The sequence below is a fragment of the Neofelis nebulosa genome, chromosome 9 (genome assembly GCF_028018385.1).
Source record: "Neofelis nebulosa isolate mNeoNeb1 chromosome 9, mNeoNeb1.pri, whole genome shotgun sequence".
Taxonomy (NCBI): domain Eukaryota; kingdom Metazoa; phylum Chordata; class Mammalia; order Carnivora; family Felidae; genus Neofelis; species Neofelis nebulosa.
Window position 1 is genome coordinate 64,372,129 of NC_080790.1, and position 13,580 is coordinate 64,385,708.

A 13,580-nucleotide genomic window follows, 5' to 3' on the forward strand; every position below is an offset into this window, starting at 1 on the left:
AGCAATGATTATAAATCAAGTTTTGGAGACCCCAGAACAAAACACCGTGTCCATGAGCTCAGAGAAAGGCATTCTCCCTCTGGACAGTAATAGGAAAAAAACCTGAGCTTCATCTTTAAAGCCCTTCAGCCTTGCATATTACCTTCACCCAGTGCTCAATAAACATTTGCTGGCTGGCTAAACGGATGAATGGATGAACGGGAAAATTAGCGAGTTCTATTTGCCACATCCCAACCTGGCATGACTAGTTTCATTCTATTTAAAATGGAAAAAATAAAATGGAGCTTGGGCAAACCCAACACAAACAAGATAAGACAAATATGTGATATAAACAAAATGTGTGCATGGGTGCTATTAAGATTTCATTGCTTCTTATTTGGCAAAGTATATATTATTCATTGCCATACTAATTACTGCCACCATCCCAAACTCATAATAAAAACTGCACAGCGCCCCATACTGTCACATGTTTAGTATGGAAAATAATATATTTTGCCATAGTTTGCATTGTTATAAATACAACTGACAAAAGAGAGGTTATTCTTATAGCAATGCAAGCTTGTTCTGATATGTAAAACAAAGCTGTGAGGGGAAAAAAAAAATCAGACTGTAGAACCAATGCCTAATTGAGTTTGTAGTGCCAAACACAGCACATTCTGTCACTTACAGAGCCCACTGTTATCAATTTCACCAAAATAGCCTCTACTCTAAATAACTGACATTTCTAGGGCAATAATCCTTCATTCTCTGATAATTCCACAAAGGGCAACGATTTGTGTATTGTAACAAGTAAATAATCTGAAAATGAGGCATGTGAAATAAGTCATTCCTTCTTACCATTCGGATACCTAGCCGCAGGACAGTTGACTTTTTAAAAGTACCATTCTGGTCTGAGATCTTCTGTAAATCTATTCCTAGTCTTTCCATTACCATAAATCTGTAACTATAAGAAGGAGACGTCAAAAAGAGATCTTAAGATAGCAATGCTTGAAACTGCCTATTTATGAATTTGAAACAAGGAAAAATACCCTCAACCTAACAACGAAGAATACTGCAACCTGAACCATTAAAGATGAGTGTACGTTAATAATTTTGCTGTTCTTTTACAGAAAAATACTAGTCAGTATTTACTTTGCAGTTAGTTTCCTAGTAGAAGAGAATGTTGTGCTGAAACATTCATACTCACTCTTAGACCATGAAAAGAGAATACTCTTTCTAAATTAAAGAGTCCTGAGTTTGATTCATTTTGACTCCATCACCTTCTCACTGTGTGACCTTGAACAAATTATTTGTTTGGACAGAAATTTTTATTTATATTTGCTTCTTGAGCTTATAAATCATAATTACTTTCTCCATACACATACAAATATGACTTTTTAAAAAAATGTACTTCCTTTCTGTTTGGCACCTCCACCCCTTCTTGTCTTCCCTTGACAGATCCACACCAGCCCCTATTCTTTATTGATCTATGTATACACACATGAACACAGACATAGAGGAATTTTTGTCCTTGTTTTACAAAAATGTGATGTTACTGTATGCACTTCTCTACATCATACTTTTTTTCATTAATAGCTCACTGAAATCCTTCCAAATCAACTGCATTAGCTCTCTTTTTAATGTCTGTTTTTTCGGGGTGGGAAGGGATGGGGAGAGGCAGAGAGAAAGAATCCCAAGTAGGCTCTGCATGCTCACAGTATGAAGCCCAACACAGTGCTCGATCCCATGAACTCAGGTCATGACCTGAGCCAAAATCAAGAGTCGGACGCTTAATCACCAAGCCACCTATGCACCCCTCAACTGGTATAGCTGTAATTGATTCCTTTCATGGGCTGCATAATAGTACATGATATGGATATACCATGATCTACTCAGTCACTCAGTCCTCTATTAGCAGCCCTTTACTTTGTTTCCAGATTACTGTTTGTTCATTTTTTAGTGATAGCATTTGAAGACCATTTGAACAAAGCACTGAACACTGAGCCTATTTTCTCACTTAGGAAAGAAAACATCACTATTTTAAAGGCTATTGAAAGGACCAAATGGGATACCTAACAAATAGAATTTTTTTTCTTTTTTAATTTTTTTTAATGTTTATTTTTGAGAGATAGAGACAGAATGTGAACAGGGGAGGCGCAGAGAGAGAGAAGACATAGACTGAAGCAGGCTCCAGGTTCCGAGCTGTCAGCACAGAGCCAGATACGGGGCTCCAACTCACAAACCACGAGATCATGACCTGAGCTAAAGTCGGATGCTTAATCAATTGAGCCACCCAGGTGCCCCGAATTTTTTTCTTCTTTAAAAATCACTACTCAGTTATTTATATGTGATGACTAGCCATATGTGGTGATTTTAAAAATATTTCCACAATTTTTTTCTTGTGCCTCTTTTCAAGAGATGAAGTTTAATTGAATCTCCTCTTACATATGGAGTAGACTTAGTGACTTGCCTCTAGCAAAGAGACTACAGTGGAAATGATGTGATATTACTATAAGATTTGAAATAAGTCAGTCAAAGAAAGACAAATACCATATGATTTCACTCATATGTGGAATTTAAGAGACAAAACAGATGAACATAGGGGAAGGGGGAAAAAAGAAAAGGGAGCAAACCAGAAGACTCTTAACTATAAGGAACAAACTGAGGGTTGTTGGAGAGGCATGGATGAGGGATGGACTAAATGGGTGATGGAGATTAAGGAGGGCCCTTGTTACGATTTGCACTGGGTATTGTATGTAAGTGATGAATCCCTACATTCTACTCCTGAAACTAATATTACCCTCTATATTAACTAACTAGAAGTTAAATAAAATTTTGATAAAACAGTTTCAATTATAAAAAGGCTTTGGCTTTCTTCTTGGATGCATGCTCTTGTGTGTGTGTGTGTGTGTGTGTGTGTGTGTGTGTGCGCGCGCGCGCACATGCTCTCTTTCTCCCTCTCTCTCTCTCTGTTCCTATTACTTCCTCTAGGGAAAGCCAGCCACCATGTCTTTATAACATTGAGGCAGCCTATGGAGAGACCTACATGATGGGAAAGTGAGGCTTGCCAATAGCTACAGCAGTGACCTTGAAAAGAGATCCTTCCCCAGTCAAGTAGGGAGATGACTGTAACCCAGCAGGCAGCTAACTACATCCTCACAAGTCCCGAGCTGGTAACCCAGTTATAGAAACTGATCATGGAAACTAAGATGATATTAGTCTGTTGTTACAAATCACTATGAATTGGGTAATTAGTTACATAGCAACAGGTATTAGACCACGTAAGAAACAGTCATAGAACAACACTTGATTATAATAATTGCATTTTACCTTCTTCCCTTGAATTCAGTAATACCGGATCCATAAAACATAGGAATTCCTAAATAATCAAGTTGTTTGAGTTCTATCCAGTTTTTGACTACAAAGACAAATTTAACAGGAAAAAAGTTATTTAATTTTAGAAATGTTATTTCTCACTTTTACATAGATCCTAAAACTTATCTAGCTAACCTAAGTAGAAATTAGACTTCCTGGAAAATGTTTTAAAGAATCTAATATCTATCTATCCAGTGGCTTTTAAATTCTCTGTCACCATAATTAACATAAAAACATATACAGAAACTTTAAATTAAATCAATTATAACCAAAACAGAAGTAGTCATGGTCATAAAATGCATTGCTATCATATACTCAAATCTTTCTATTCATGAAAAAAATTCATTCCCTTATATGTTAAATTCCAAAACATAACATATGCTCAAAAAATTAAAATAAAATAAAATATAACATATGTTAACTACCAAAGAATCAGTAGAGAGATGGCTTTTTCTTTTCCATTACTTAAAAATCTAAAGCCATGGTGGTTGAAAAAATAGAAGTTGGGCAGAAAAATCATTTACTATGAAATTGTTATACAGAAACTTTTTTGACTAAATTTAGTCTAAAAAAGTCAAATCCACTGAAATCATCAGGTAGTTTATTTTCCACTTTTCTACCATATATGTTTAATGTGTAAGACAGCTCTATGATAAATAATCAATGTTTAATGGATTCTATTTGTCACCCTGACATAGTTTAAGCAGTTAGTAAAGACTACTTTCATAACATTTAGGTTTTATTAAGGAAAACAAAGTTAATTATTGAGTCTAGACTCATTATTCTTTTTCTTAAGCATAATGTAGAGGATCTTGACTATATCACTTTTATTCATATCAACTTCCGTTAAGTTTTACTTTGTCCATCTACATTCTACTGTATTTATAAAATGTTTCACTTATTCCTCAACTCTGCTCACATTCATTTCTCATTAAATTCCTCTAACTGGTAGTTCTCACATGTGATTTCCAGCTCCAATTGATTTTCCAACATTCAAGTTTCTAACACTTTTAGCTTATGTTCTAAATTATTTCAATATTTAATCATTTCCATACACCTTACACTAATCCATTCTATGGCCATTTCTTTTGTTTATATATCTGCTGCCCATTTTAATATAGTTTCTTTATTACCTTTGACTCCACATGGTTTTCTACTAAAAATTATGATTTCATTCTACTATCTTTTACACTTAAAGAACACTTAGTAGCTTAGACCAACAACCTAATATTGTATGTAAAGTAGTGGAAACAACTTTGATTTGGAATGTATAACTCATTATGTATGTAATATCAACATTTATATACCATCTATCTTATTTTTATATAATAACTAATTGTATCATTTTACAATAAAATTCGTGATTGAAAAGAATTTTCCAGAAGGCCAGAAAAGAGAAATATATTAACACTCACTTTAGCAAACTATACAGAAGTAGCTTGCTTTGCTAAATTTACTTACTATAGTCTTTTTTTGCAGCTCTTTGATAAAATTTAAGTTCTGAAAATAATGGGCCATTTTCCTGATATTCCTATAAAAGATAAGAACAATTAATTTTATTAGGAAAAAAATCTTAAAGATAGATTTGGTATTTCAACTGTGAAAATATGAGTACATATTGGTAATATATAATAGTGCTTGAATAATTTACTATAAAATAGAGGCATCAAATTTCCATTAAAAAGCTCAGAAAGCACTAAACTTGGAGAATCTCATGTTTAAATTTAACACCTGTAATGCTGTCTATACAATCTTACACATGAAAGTAGTCTTCTTAAGGAAAGAACCTACTAAAAATACTGACAATTGGATATACACACATACAAAGATATTCAGCATCTACCAACATGGACATCAGGGTAGATATACTGTAAACTACCCTGGGGTTCATTCATACATGATACCTTTATTAAGTGTCTACTACATTTCATCCATTGTGTTAGGCATAGGGGATACAAACAGAAATAAAACCTCATCCTCGCCTTTAAGGACCTTACCATCTAGAGTAGAGAGGAAAGAAGGGAAGAAATAAGAGGAGAGATAGCTAGATAGGATACAAAGATGATAAATGTCAACACAGAAGAACAAAGTTCTCCAATCTTTACATTTTAAGAATGTGAAAATATACCATAATACTACATTTATCGATAAGTAAAATTAGAAAAGCTAAAAAACAGTTTTACAAAGATACCAGGAAAAAAGCAGAAAAGAAAAAAGTGAAATACAAATTTAAAAGCAATGCTCACCACTTTTATTACATGTCTTGCATCTTTATCTGGTTTATTTGTGGGGAAAGCTGAGAACAAAACACAAGGGGGGTGGTGAGAATTGGCTGTTCACAATTACCGAACACCTACTATATAGCAGACACTGAGCTAAGCACTTCACATATATTCACTTATTGCATCCTCCCAAGAACTTCTTATGGTAGGTATTATCTCCATGTTACACAAGATCCGACTAAGGTTCAAAAGTTGAATAATTTGCTGAGAAGTATCAGATTGGGGATTGAAACTCAAATCTATCTGACGCCAGAGCCCACACTTTGCCATAAACCATATTCAAATATTCAATCATGGAAAACAACAGATATTAATCACACAGATCCAAATGTAGGGGAAAATATTTTCTAGATATACAGCATTAAACCCAGTAAATGATACATATTAAAATCCACTGATTCAATGTTACTAAATTAAAATCTATGATAATTCAGAAAGAAAAACATATGCATCTTAACTAAAAAGTTCAGAACAATTTCTATGTGGCAAAATTCTAAAATAAATCAAGTGATAATGAGAATAAACTCTTTTAAAAATCATCTTCTGACCCTGGCAATCCATCATTCCTACATTAAAGAATGTGTATCTCATAATTATGTGCATTTCAATTTCATTTTATCTTATTATTTGCCATTTGTATTTTAGATACAGCAATTCGGGGCGCCTGGGTGGCTCAGTCGGTTAAGCAGCCGACTTCAGCCAGGTCACAATCTCGCGGTGAGTTCGAGCCCCGCGTCGGGCTCCGGGCTGATGGCTCAGAGCCTGGATGCCTGCTTCCGATTCTGTGTCTCCCTCTCTCTCTGCCCCTCCCCCGTTCATGCTCTGTCTCTCTCTGTCTCAAAAAAAAAAAAAAAAAAGTTAGATATAGCAATTCAACTTCTGAAAATTCCACTGTTCAATTTTTTAGATCCAATTGATCCTTTCATCTCCATTATCTAAATTATTTAAAAAATTATGTTTTTCAAATCTTGGTAAGTTGACTTGTATATTTATTTGTGCTGTAAAAGTCTCGAAACTTGCCATTCATCCATTCACTCTTCATCCATGCATTCCTTCATTCATTCAACTAACCAGTACTTCTTTACCATGAGGCTAGGATTTGCAAGGCATTGTGTTAAGTGTCAGTATTATGTTTAAAGGAAAGTGAAAGGAAAGATGGTGAAGCTAGTATTCAATATGATTAGATATCAGCACCTAACAAATGGAGAACAAGATCAAATTCTTCAGGTAAATTTTCAGTATGTTTATCAAACACTGTCCTCTTATGACTACTTCTAAAATTTCTCCTACTCCATGGACTTTCTTTTATTTCACATGATAGATGCAAAAAAAAAAAACAAAAACAAAAACAAAAACAAAAAACCCCACAAATTTACTAAAATATGTCAATTCTACTCTACAGTAGAGTCAACTTATGCACATTTTTTTAAACCACTCTCCCAAAATTTTTAACATCAGAAATGTTACCAACCATTTGAAGAAACTATTGCTTCAATGTTAGTTGATACTGGATACAAATTATGAACCCAGACCTCTTTACAGTAACAAAAAAAAACTAAACTTGTCTAGATCAAGTAAAACTCTCTTTTCACCTTGATGTACGTAAATTCGTTCCACTTTCACCCATGCAAGAGGAATGGATTATCCATATCTAAAGCAAGAAAAAACAAAAGAGAGTATGTACAGAAGAAGGGGTCCAGTCCTGTTATAGAAGAAATAAGAAAAGCCTTTCTTCCCACCCTACGGCGACTATTTTTACTAGCGCGGTGCCCAAGCCTGGGGAGAAATAGCCCTGTCCTAATCCCGGTCCACATAGTACAACACTGGCTCTGGGAAAGGTGCAATGGGCTACTCCTTGCTGATTTCAGTCAGTACAGCCCTACCACTTAAAGTCTGCATCTTCCTTTCACATTATTCACAGGAACATAACTATATGTTGACCTATATTCGAAACATCCCACACTTGTCATCTGATAGCTACATAATATTCTCCATAAACTTCCAAGTCAGATTATATTGGAAGGCCTAAATCCAAAATCAATGGACTAGAAAGCTCTTGGAGATGGATGTTGAACAAATAAATTGTCCTAGTTACCATGGAGGTCTCTTTTTGGTAATCCATCAATTAATGAATGAAACAAATATTTATTTTCTACTATAAGCTAACCCACATTCTAGCTGGTATTAAAAGATTAAAAATTTGTAATTAAAAAATTAAAAGATAATGGAAAACAGACATGGTATGTGCTTTTATAGTCTAATGGAGAAATCGGACATTCATCAAATACTCAAGCACAAGTGTAAGTATATATATATATAAACTGTAAGTATAACAAATGTAAAAGGGGGAGGTAGAGAGTAATAAGAGGATGTATAATTGAATCTATACAAAGGGAATTATTCAGCCAGGACAGTTTGAGAAGTGATGTTGGGCCAGATGCAAATCTGGTTAATAACTTCTACTTAATGAAAGGTTTTAAAAACTTGAGGTATAAGTGGAGGATAGAAAACACATAATTAGACATGCATTCTGAGCATATCACTACACTAGAGCGTGGAGAACAGACTGAAGGGGAACCAGAGTAGACACTGGACCCATCAGTAAGGATTTAATTTTGATTGATCACAGAAAAGAGGACTACAGCTTGGACTAGACTATCAATGGTACATAGATTTCAGAGATTTAGGAAAGCAAAATTGGTAGGACTTGATGATGGAGGAAAAGGGCTCTTGCTTGGTAGATTACTGCTGATTAATCTATTAGGGTTTGAAAAGAATGCTCAATCATCGACAGTGACGGTGTTGACAGTATAGCAGTCTCACACCTCCATTTAAATTTCTGATGAGATAAATAAATAAACTTAAAAATATTTTTTAAAGGGGCACCTAGGTGGCTCAGTCAGTTAAGCGCCCAACACTTGGTTTTTGGCTCAGGTCATGATCTCAGGGTTCATGGGTTCGAGCCCTGCATGGGGCTCTGCACTGACAGTGAGGAGCCTGGTTGGGCTTTTCTCTCTCTCCCCCTCTCTTTGCCCTTCCCCTGCTTTTGCTCTTTTTCCCCCCTCTCTCAAAATAAATAAATAAACTTAACAAAAATAAATTTCTGATGAGAGCTCTGATGAGCTGCTAAAAATGCATCTTGCACATATAGAATATCTGCCCTCCTAGCACTTTTTTCTATTCACTAGGAAGTCTATCTGGTTTTTCCCTTGAGGAACCAAACCTCCCACTACCCATGTGGATCTAGTAGGATTGCTTCACACAGTACTCCCACCCTTACGTCTCAGAGTTGGGCACATGACCAAGCCTGGCTAACTGGGATATACAAACCCACTGGCCACGGCAACCAGTTCAGAAAGAGCAACATGCCCCAACTAGGTAAAAAGTTACTCCCTAAGATTTGACATTAAAATGCAATGTAATACAAGTAGACCATCAGATGTAAGGATACCAAACCCTAGAAATTACTTTCCTCAGTTAAACTGAAAATAAAGTCTGAAAAGTCAAATCCAACACTGATAAAAGTGAGGTTAAAGTAGGAAGCGAGAAAGGGCTCTGTGGACATTGCTTAAGCCCTATACTATCCATACCTGAAGCCAGAAAAAGCCCTATACTTCTCAGTGATAAGAGTTAAAAAAAATCCCCTTTGTTTAATACATTTGAGTTTCTGACATTGGCAACCAGGTTTACACAGAAGGCAACTGGAAAAACTAAAATATGATGAAGTCTGATAAAAAATGTCAATAAAGTAGCACACTAGATAAACCAAAAACCTTGTATAAAATAAACAGGATGCCGAATATAATAATCAAACTTTCTTATAAATGAAGAGTTCATCTGGTGAAATAAATAAACAATAAGGACGTCAAAAATAAAGAGAAATCTAAAAACTACAGGGAGCCTTAATGTTCTAGGCTAGGTAGAAAGGCTGCCCACTCTGGATAAACAAGGACATTAGTGTTAAAGCTCTCTTGGGAAAAAGACAAGTTCCTGGGTCTGCAAGAGGCAGACATTTGAAGTTAAGATGGCCACATAAAGTCAGAATTTTTAAAGTGCTATGTCTTGTATTAGTGTGAAACATTAAAAAAAAAGAGCAAAAGAAATAGGGAGATTGGGGAAGGGGAGAAAGTGGGGAGAAAGGAAGGGAGGGAAGGAGGTAGAGGAAGGAGAGGGAAAGAATAAAAGAAGAAAGGGAATTCACCAATGACAAACACAGAAAGAAAAACAAAAAACCCCACCTTATTTTGGCCTAGACCATGAGTGTGAGACAAAGTACAGTCTTTCCTGATAATTTATTCTGCCAAAGTTGCCTTCAGGAATTTGAGGCTCAAATTCACACAACTGTATGGTACAGGGGACTTGAAGTCAAATGGTAACCCAGAGCACCTTGCAGAAGCAAAAGAAACAAATCTTCAAGGGACACACTGGACTCCCATGACCTCCAGCGATAAAGCATGGCTACAGATGAGGAAATGATCCAACACTACAAAATAGTAAAGAAAATAAACAAAAGGCATAAATCCCAAGAAACTCAGACCTCCCATATAGCTCAATTATCTGCTTGAAATGATAACAGACACAAAGTATCAGTAGCATAAAAAACAATGCAAAATATTTTATGAAAAAATGAACAAATTGATTGTAATTCAGAAAGCATTAGAGAGCTATAAGAGCCAGTGACCAAGAACAAGGAATACATTTGAACTCCAAGATGAAATCTGAGAGGAAGTTTGAATTTGGAATAGTCAAATACTGGAAACTACCTGCACATCTATCTTCATTAGAATGTGTAACACACTGTACTATAGTCATAGCATGAAACACATCGTAGCAAAAAAAAATGAGTGAAATACATATACTGTAGTAATATAGATATATCTTAGACATAATGGTAAGTAGAAAAAAACATAAATCAGAATGCATACTTATGATTATATTTATATAAATTTAAAACCCACAAACAAATTATATTTGTTTAGGGATACACACGTACACTATAATAAAAAACAGTATAATTGAAACAATAAATAGTGTAGACTAGTGTTGTTACTAATACAAGGGAGGGAAGACATGTTAGAGGTTCTAGAGTGCTGGTTATTTTATGATATATTATAAGCTCGACCTGGATGGGGATTGTGAGTGTCTTGCTATTAGATATATTTTCCTGATAAACTGTATGTATATGTTGTTGTGTGCACTTTTCTATATAATAATACATGCAATACATATATAATCATTAATATTTAAAACTTAATGAATAGCCAAAATGGTAGGTCAGAGAGACCTAGAAAGAGAACAGTGACCTGAGGATTAGATCTGAGAAAATAATCTAGAAATTCCCACACAGGAAATAGAGATAGAAGATATGAAGAAGAGATTATGAAGCATCAAGGAAATATGTGACAGTAACACAATTTTCTAAAAAGCTCCAGAAATAGAGAATAGAGAGAACAGAGGCCAGGCACTTCTGAATAAATAATATCTGATAACTTTCAAATACCGATAAAAGTCATGAATCCTCTGATTTAAGAATTGCAAGTCCACAAGATAAGAAATCTGCACTCCGCCCACCATAGTCAAAACTGTAGAACATTAAAGACAAAGTTCTAACAAACAACTCGATAGAAAAGATTAGATTGCATACAAAAGACAGATGAAGTGACAGCAGACTTAAACAGCAACAAGGCAGTAGGAAGACATCGAATAATATCATTATTCGTATAATATCATATATTCATATGCTGGGAGAAAATAATTATCAATCTAGAATAAGGTGCACTAAAAACATGAACAAAAATAACGAACAAAACAGGAACATGATGACTAGAGTTACAGGGTCGTAATGTCATGTATTTATTCAAGAGAAACAGGGAGACAATGATTAGCTTCATAGTTTATTATATCAAGAGAGTGTACTGAAAGTTTACAGGCAACCTCTACAATAATAGAAATAAAATTAATAACTTCAAAATCTATAAGGGAAAAAAGAATTTTAAAAAGACCTAAAAATAGGAAGATAGGCAAAAATAGAAAAAAATAGAAGCTAGGAAAAGAACAGTTTTTTTAAAAGGCAGAGAAAACATAAAATCTGATGAAAGAAATAAATACCAATTTTATATCAATTTTTAGCCACACATTTTTTCATATTATATTATCTCTGAAATTTGAATGCATCTTATAACTGAAGACATCTTACAGTTGCTGTTGACCACACAGCAGTGGACAGTTGTCACTGCCTATACAGGTACAAATCTAGCCCAGATGTCTGTCTTCACTTCCGTTGAGTCTTCTACATTGCTGGCAATGTTACATGTTACAGTTAATTGTCATTTACAATGATTTGTGCATGCAGAAAAACTAATTAACCAGTCAAAAACAGAAAAGTGGTACCTAAACTTGATAGTAGTCAAAAAATGTTAAGATAGGACTGTACCAACTGAGTACTCTATGAGTTCCACATGTAAGACTATTTTAAAGGTACTGTGTTCTAGTTTAATGGGAAGTATTAGGCATTAGATATAAAGCAGGTCTTATATAAACACAAAAAGAATGATTGAAGAGACAGATAATTATGAACTTTTAAGCATCTAATGGAGACTCAACATATGTACATAAAATAATGATGTATCTTATAATCAGAGACATCTTAGATGTGAAAAAACATGCCATAATCATAATAAATTTGAGTAGACTAACTTCACCAGTAAGAAAAGAAACTGTAAAATTGTCAGAAAAATAGATAAATGCATACTATTTATGAGACATAACTAAAACCTAGTGATGCAGAGAAAATGAAAAGATAAATAAACTAGCTAAAACGGGCTGAAAAAAAGGCCGGAATACGTATTTTCAAAATTATAGAAATCTGAGGACAAAAGAATTACTAGATATAAAGTTAGTACCACTTAATCATTAAAAAAATGATTCAATAGAAAAAAATTAATTCAATGGAATGACTAAATTCATGAACTTGAAAACATCTGATAATGTACTTCATAATAGAGAAATCAAAACCACCAGAATTATAAGAAAAAAAATGAGAAAGTGTAAAAATCATGGAATATTTTAAAACAATCCATAATGTATAGGCAAGCAGACCAAAATAAATTAGAATAATACAATTAACAGTTTTTATCTAAAGGCCACATAAAATAACAAAACAATTAAATAACATACATTCTTTTCAAAAACAAAACATTTTTAATTGCCCATAATTTTACCCAGAAAGGTTTCCTTGAATATCAAAGAATAAGAATTATTAAGGCTACATTATGTGACCATAATGGCTAGATCCTAGGCCAAAGAAGAAATCACAATGGAATTTAGAAAATACATAGCACTTGTTTACGCCCCGGTGGCTCAGTCAGTTAAGTATCCTACTCTTGATTTTAGCTCAGGTCATGATCTCAGGGTCATGAGTTTGAGCCCCTCATTGGGCTCTGTGCTGACAGCTCAAAGCCTGCTTCAGATTCTGTGTCTCCCTCTCTCTCTGCCCCTCCCCCACTCACACACTGTCTCTCTCTCTCAAAAAATTAATAAACATTATTATTTTTTTTTTAATGGGAAGGGGAGGACAACTGGGTGGCTTAGTCAGTTAAAGCCTAACTTTAGTTCAGGTCATGATCTCATGGCTCGTGAGTTCAAGCCCTGCATTGGGCTGTCTGTTGTCAGCACAGAGCCACTTCAGATCTTCTGTCTCCCTCTCTCTCTGCCCCTCTCCTGCTCTCTTTCTCAAATAAATTTTGAAAATGGGCAGAGGATCTAAACAGACATTTTTCCAAGAAGACATTCAGTTGTCCAGCAGACACATGAAAAGATGCTCAACATCACTAATCATGAAATAATAAGAAATAACAAACAAGAAATAACAAATGTTGGTGAAAATGTAGAGGAAAAGGAACTTTCACACACTGTTGGTGGGAATGTAAATTGGTACAGCCACTG

General features: G+C 34.6%; 1 protein-coding gene across 7 annotated transcripts in view; it reads right to left on the minus strand.

Moving 5' to 3' along the window:
- Nucleotides 1-13,580, minus strand: part of VRK2 (VRK serine/threonine kinase 2) — a 103,594-nt gene that overhangs the window by 69,444 nt on the left and 20,570 nt on the right. For 5 of the 7 annotated variants that reach the window (XM_058684026.1, XM_058684024.1, XM_058684030.1 and 2 more), the window contains exons 3-6: nt 5,601-5,650; nt 4,816-4,885; nt 3,310-3,397; nt 838-943 (exon numbers count right to left, since the gene is read on the minus strand). In XM_058684026.1, coding sequence (XP_058540009.1) covers nt 838-943; nt 3,310-3,397; nt 4,816-4,885; nt 5,601-5,650 — 314 coding nt within the window. Of the gene's footprint in view, nt 1-837; nt 944-3,309; nt 3,398-4,815; nt 4,886-5,600; nt 5,651-9,874; nt 9,998-10,022; nt 10,120-13,580 lie in introns of those variants that run through there. The other 2 variants (XM_058684027.1, XM_058684031.1) reach the window with 2 other exon arrangements.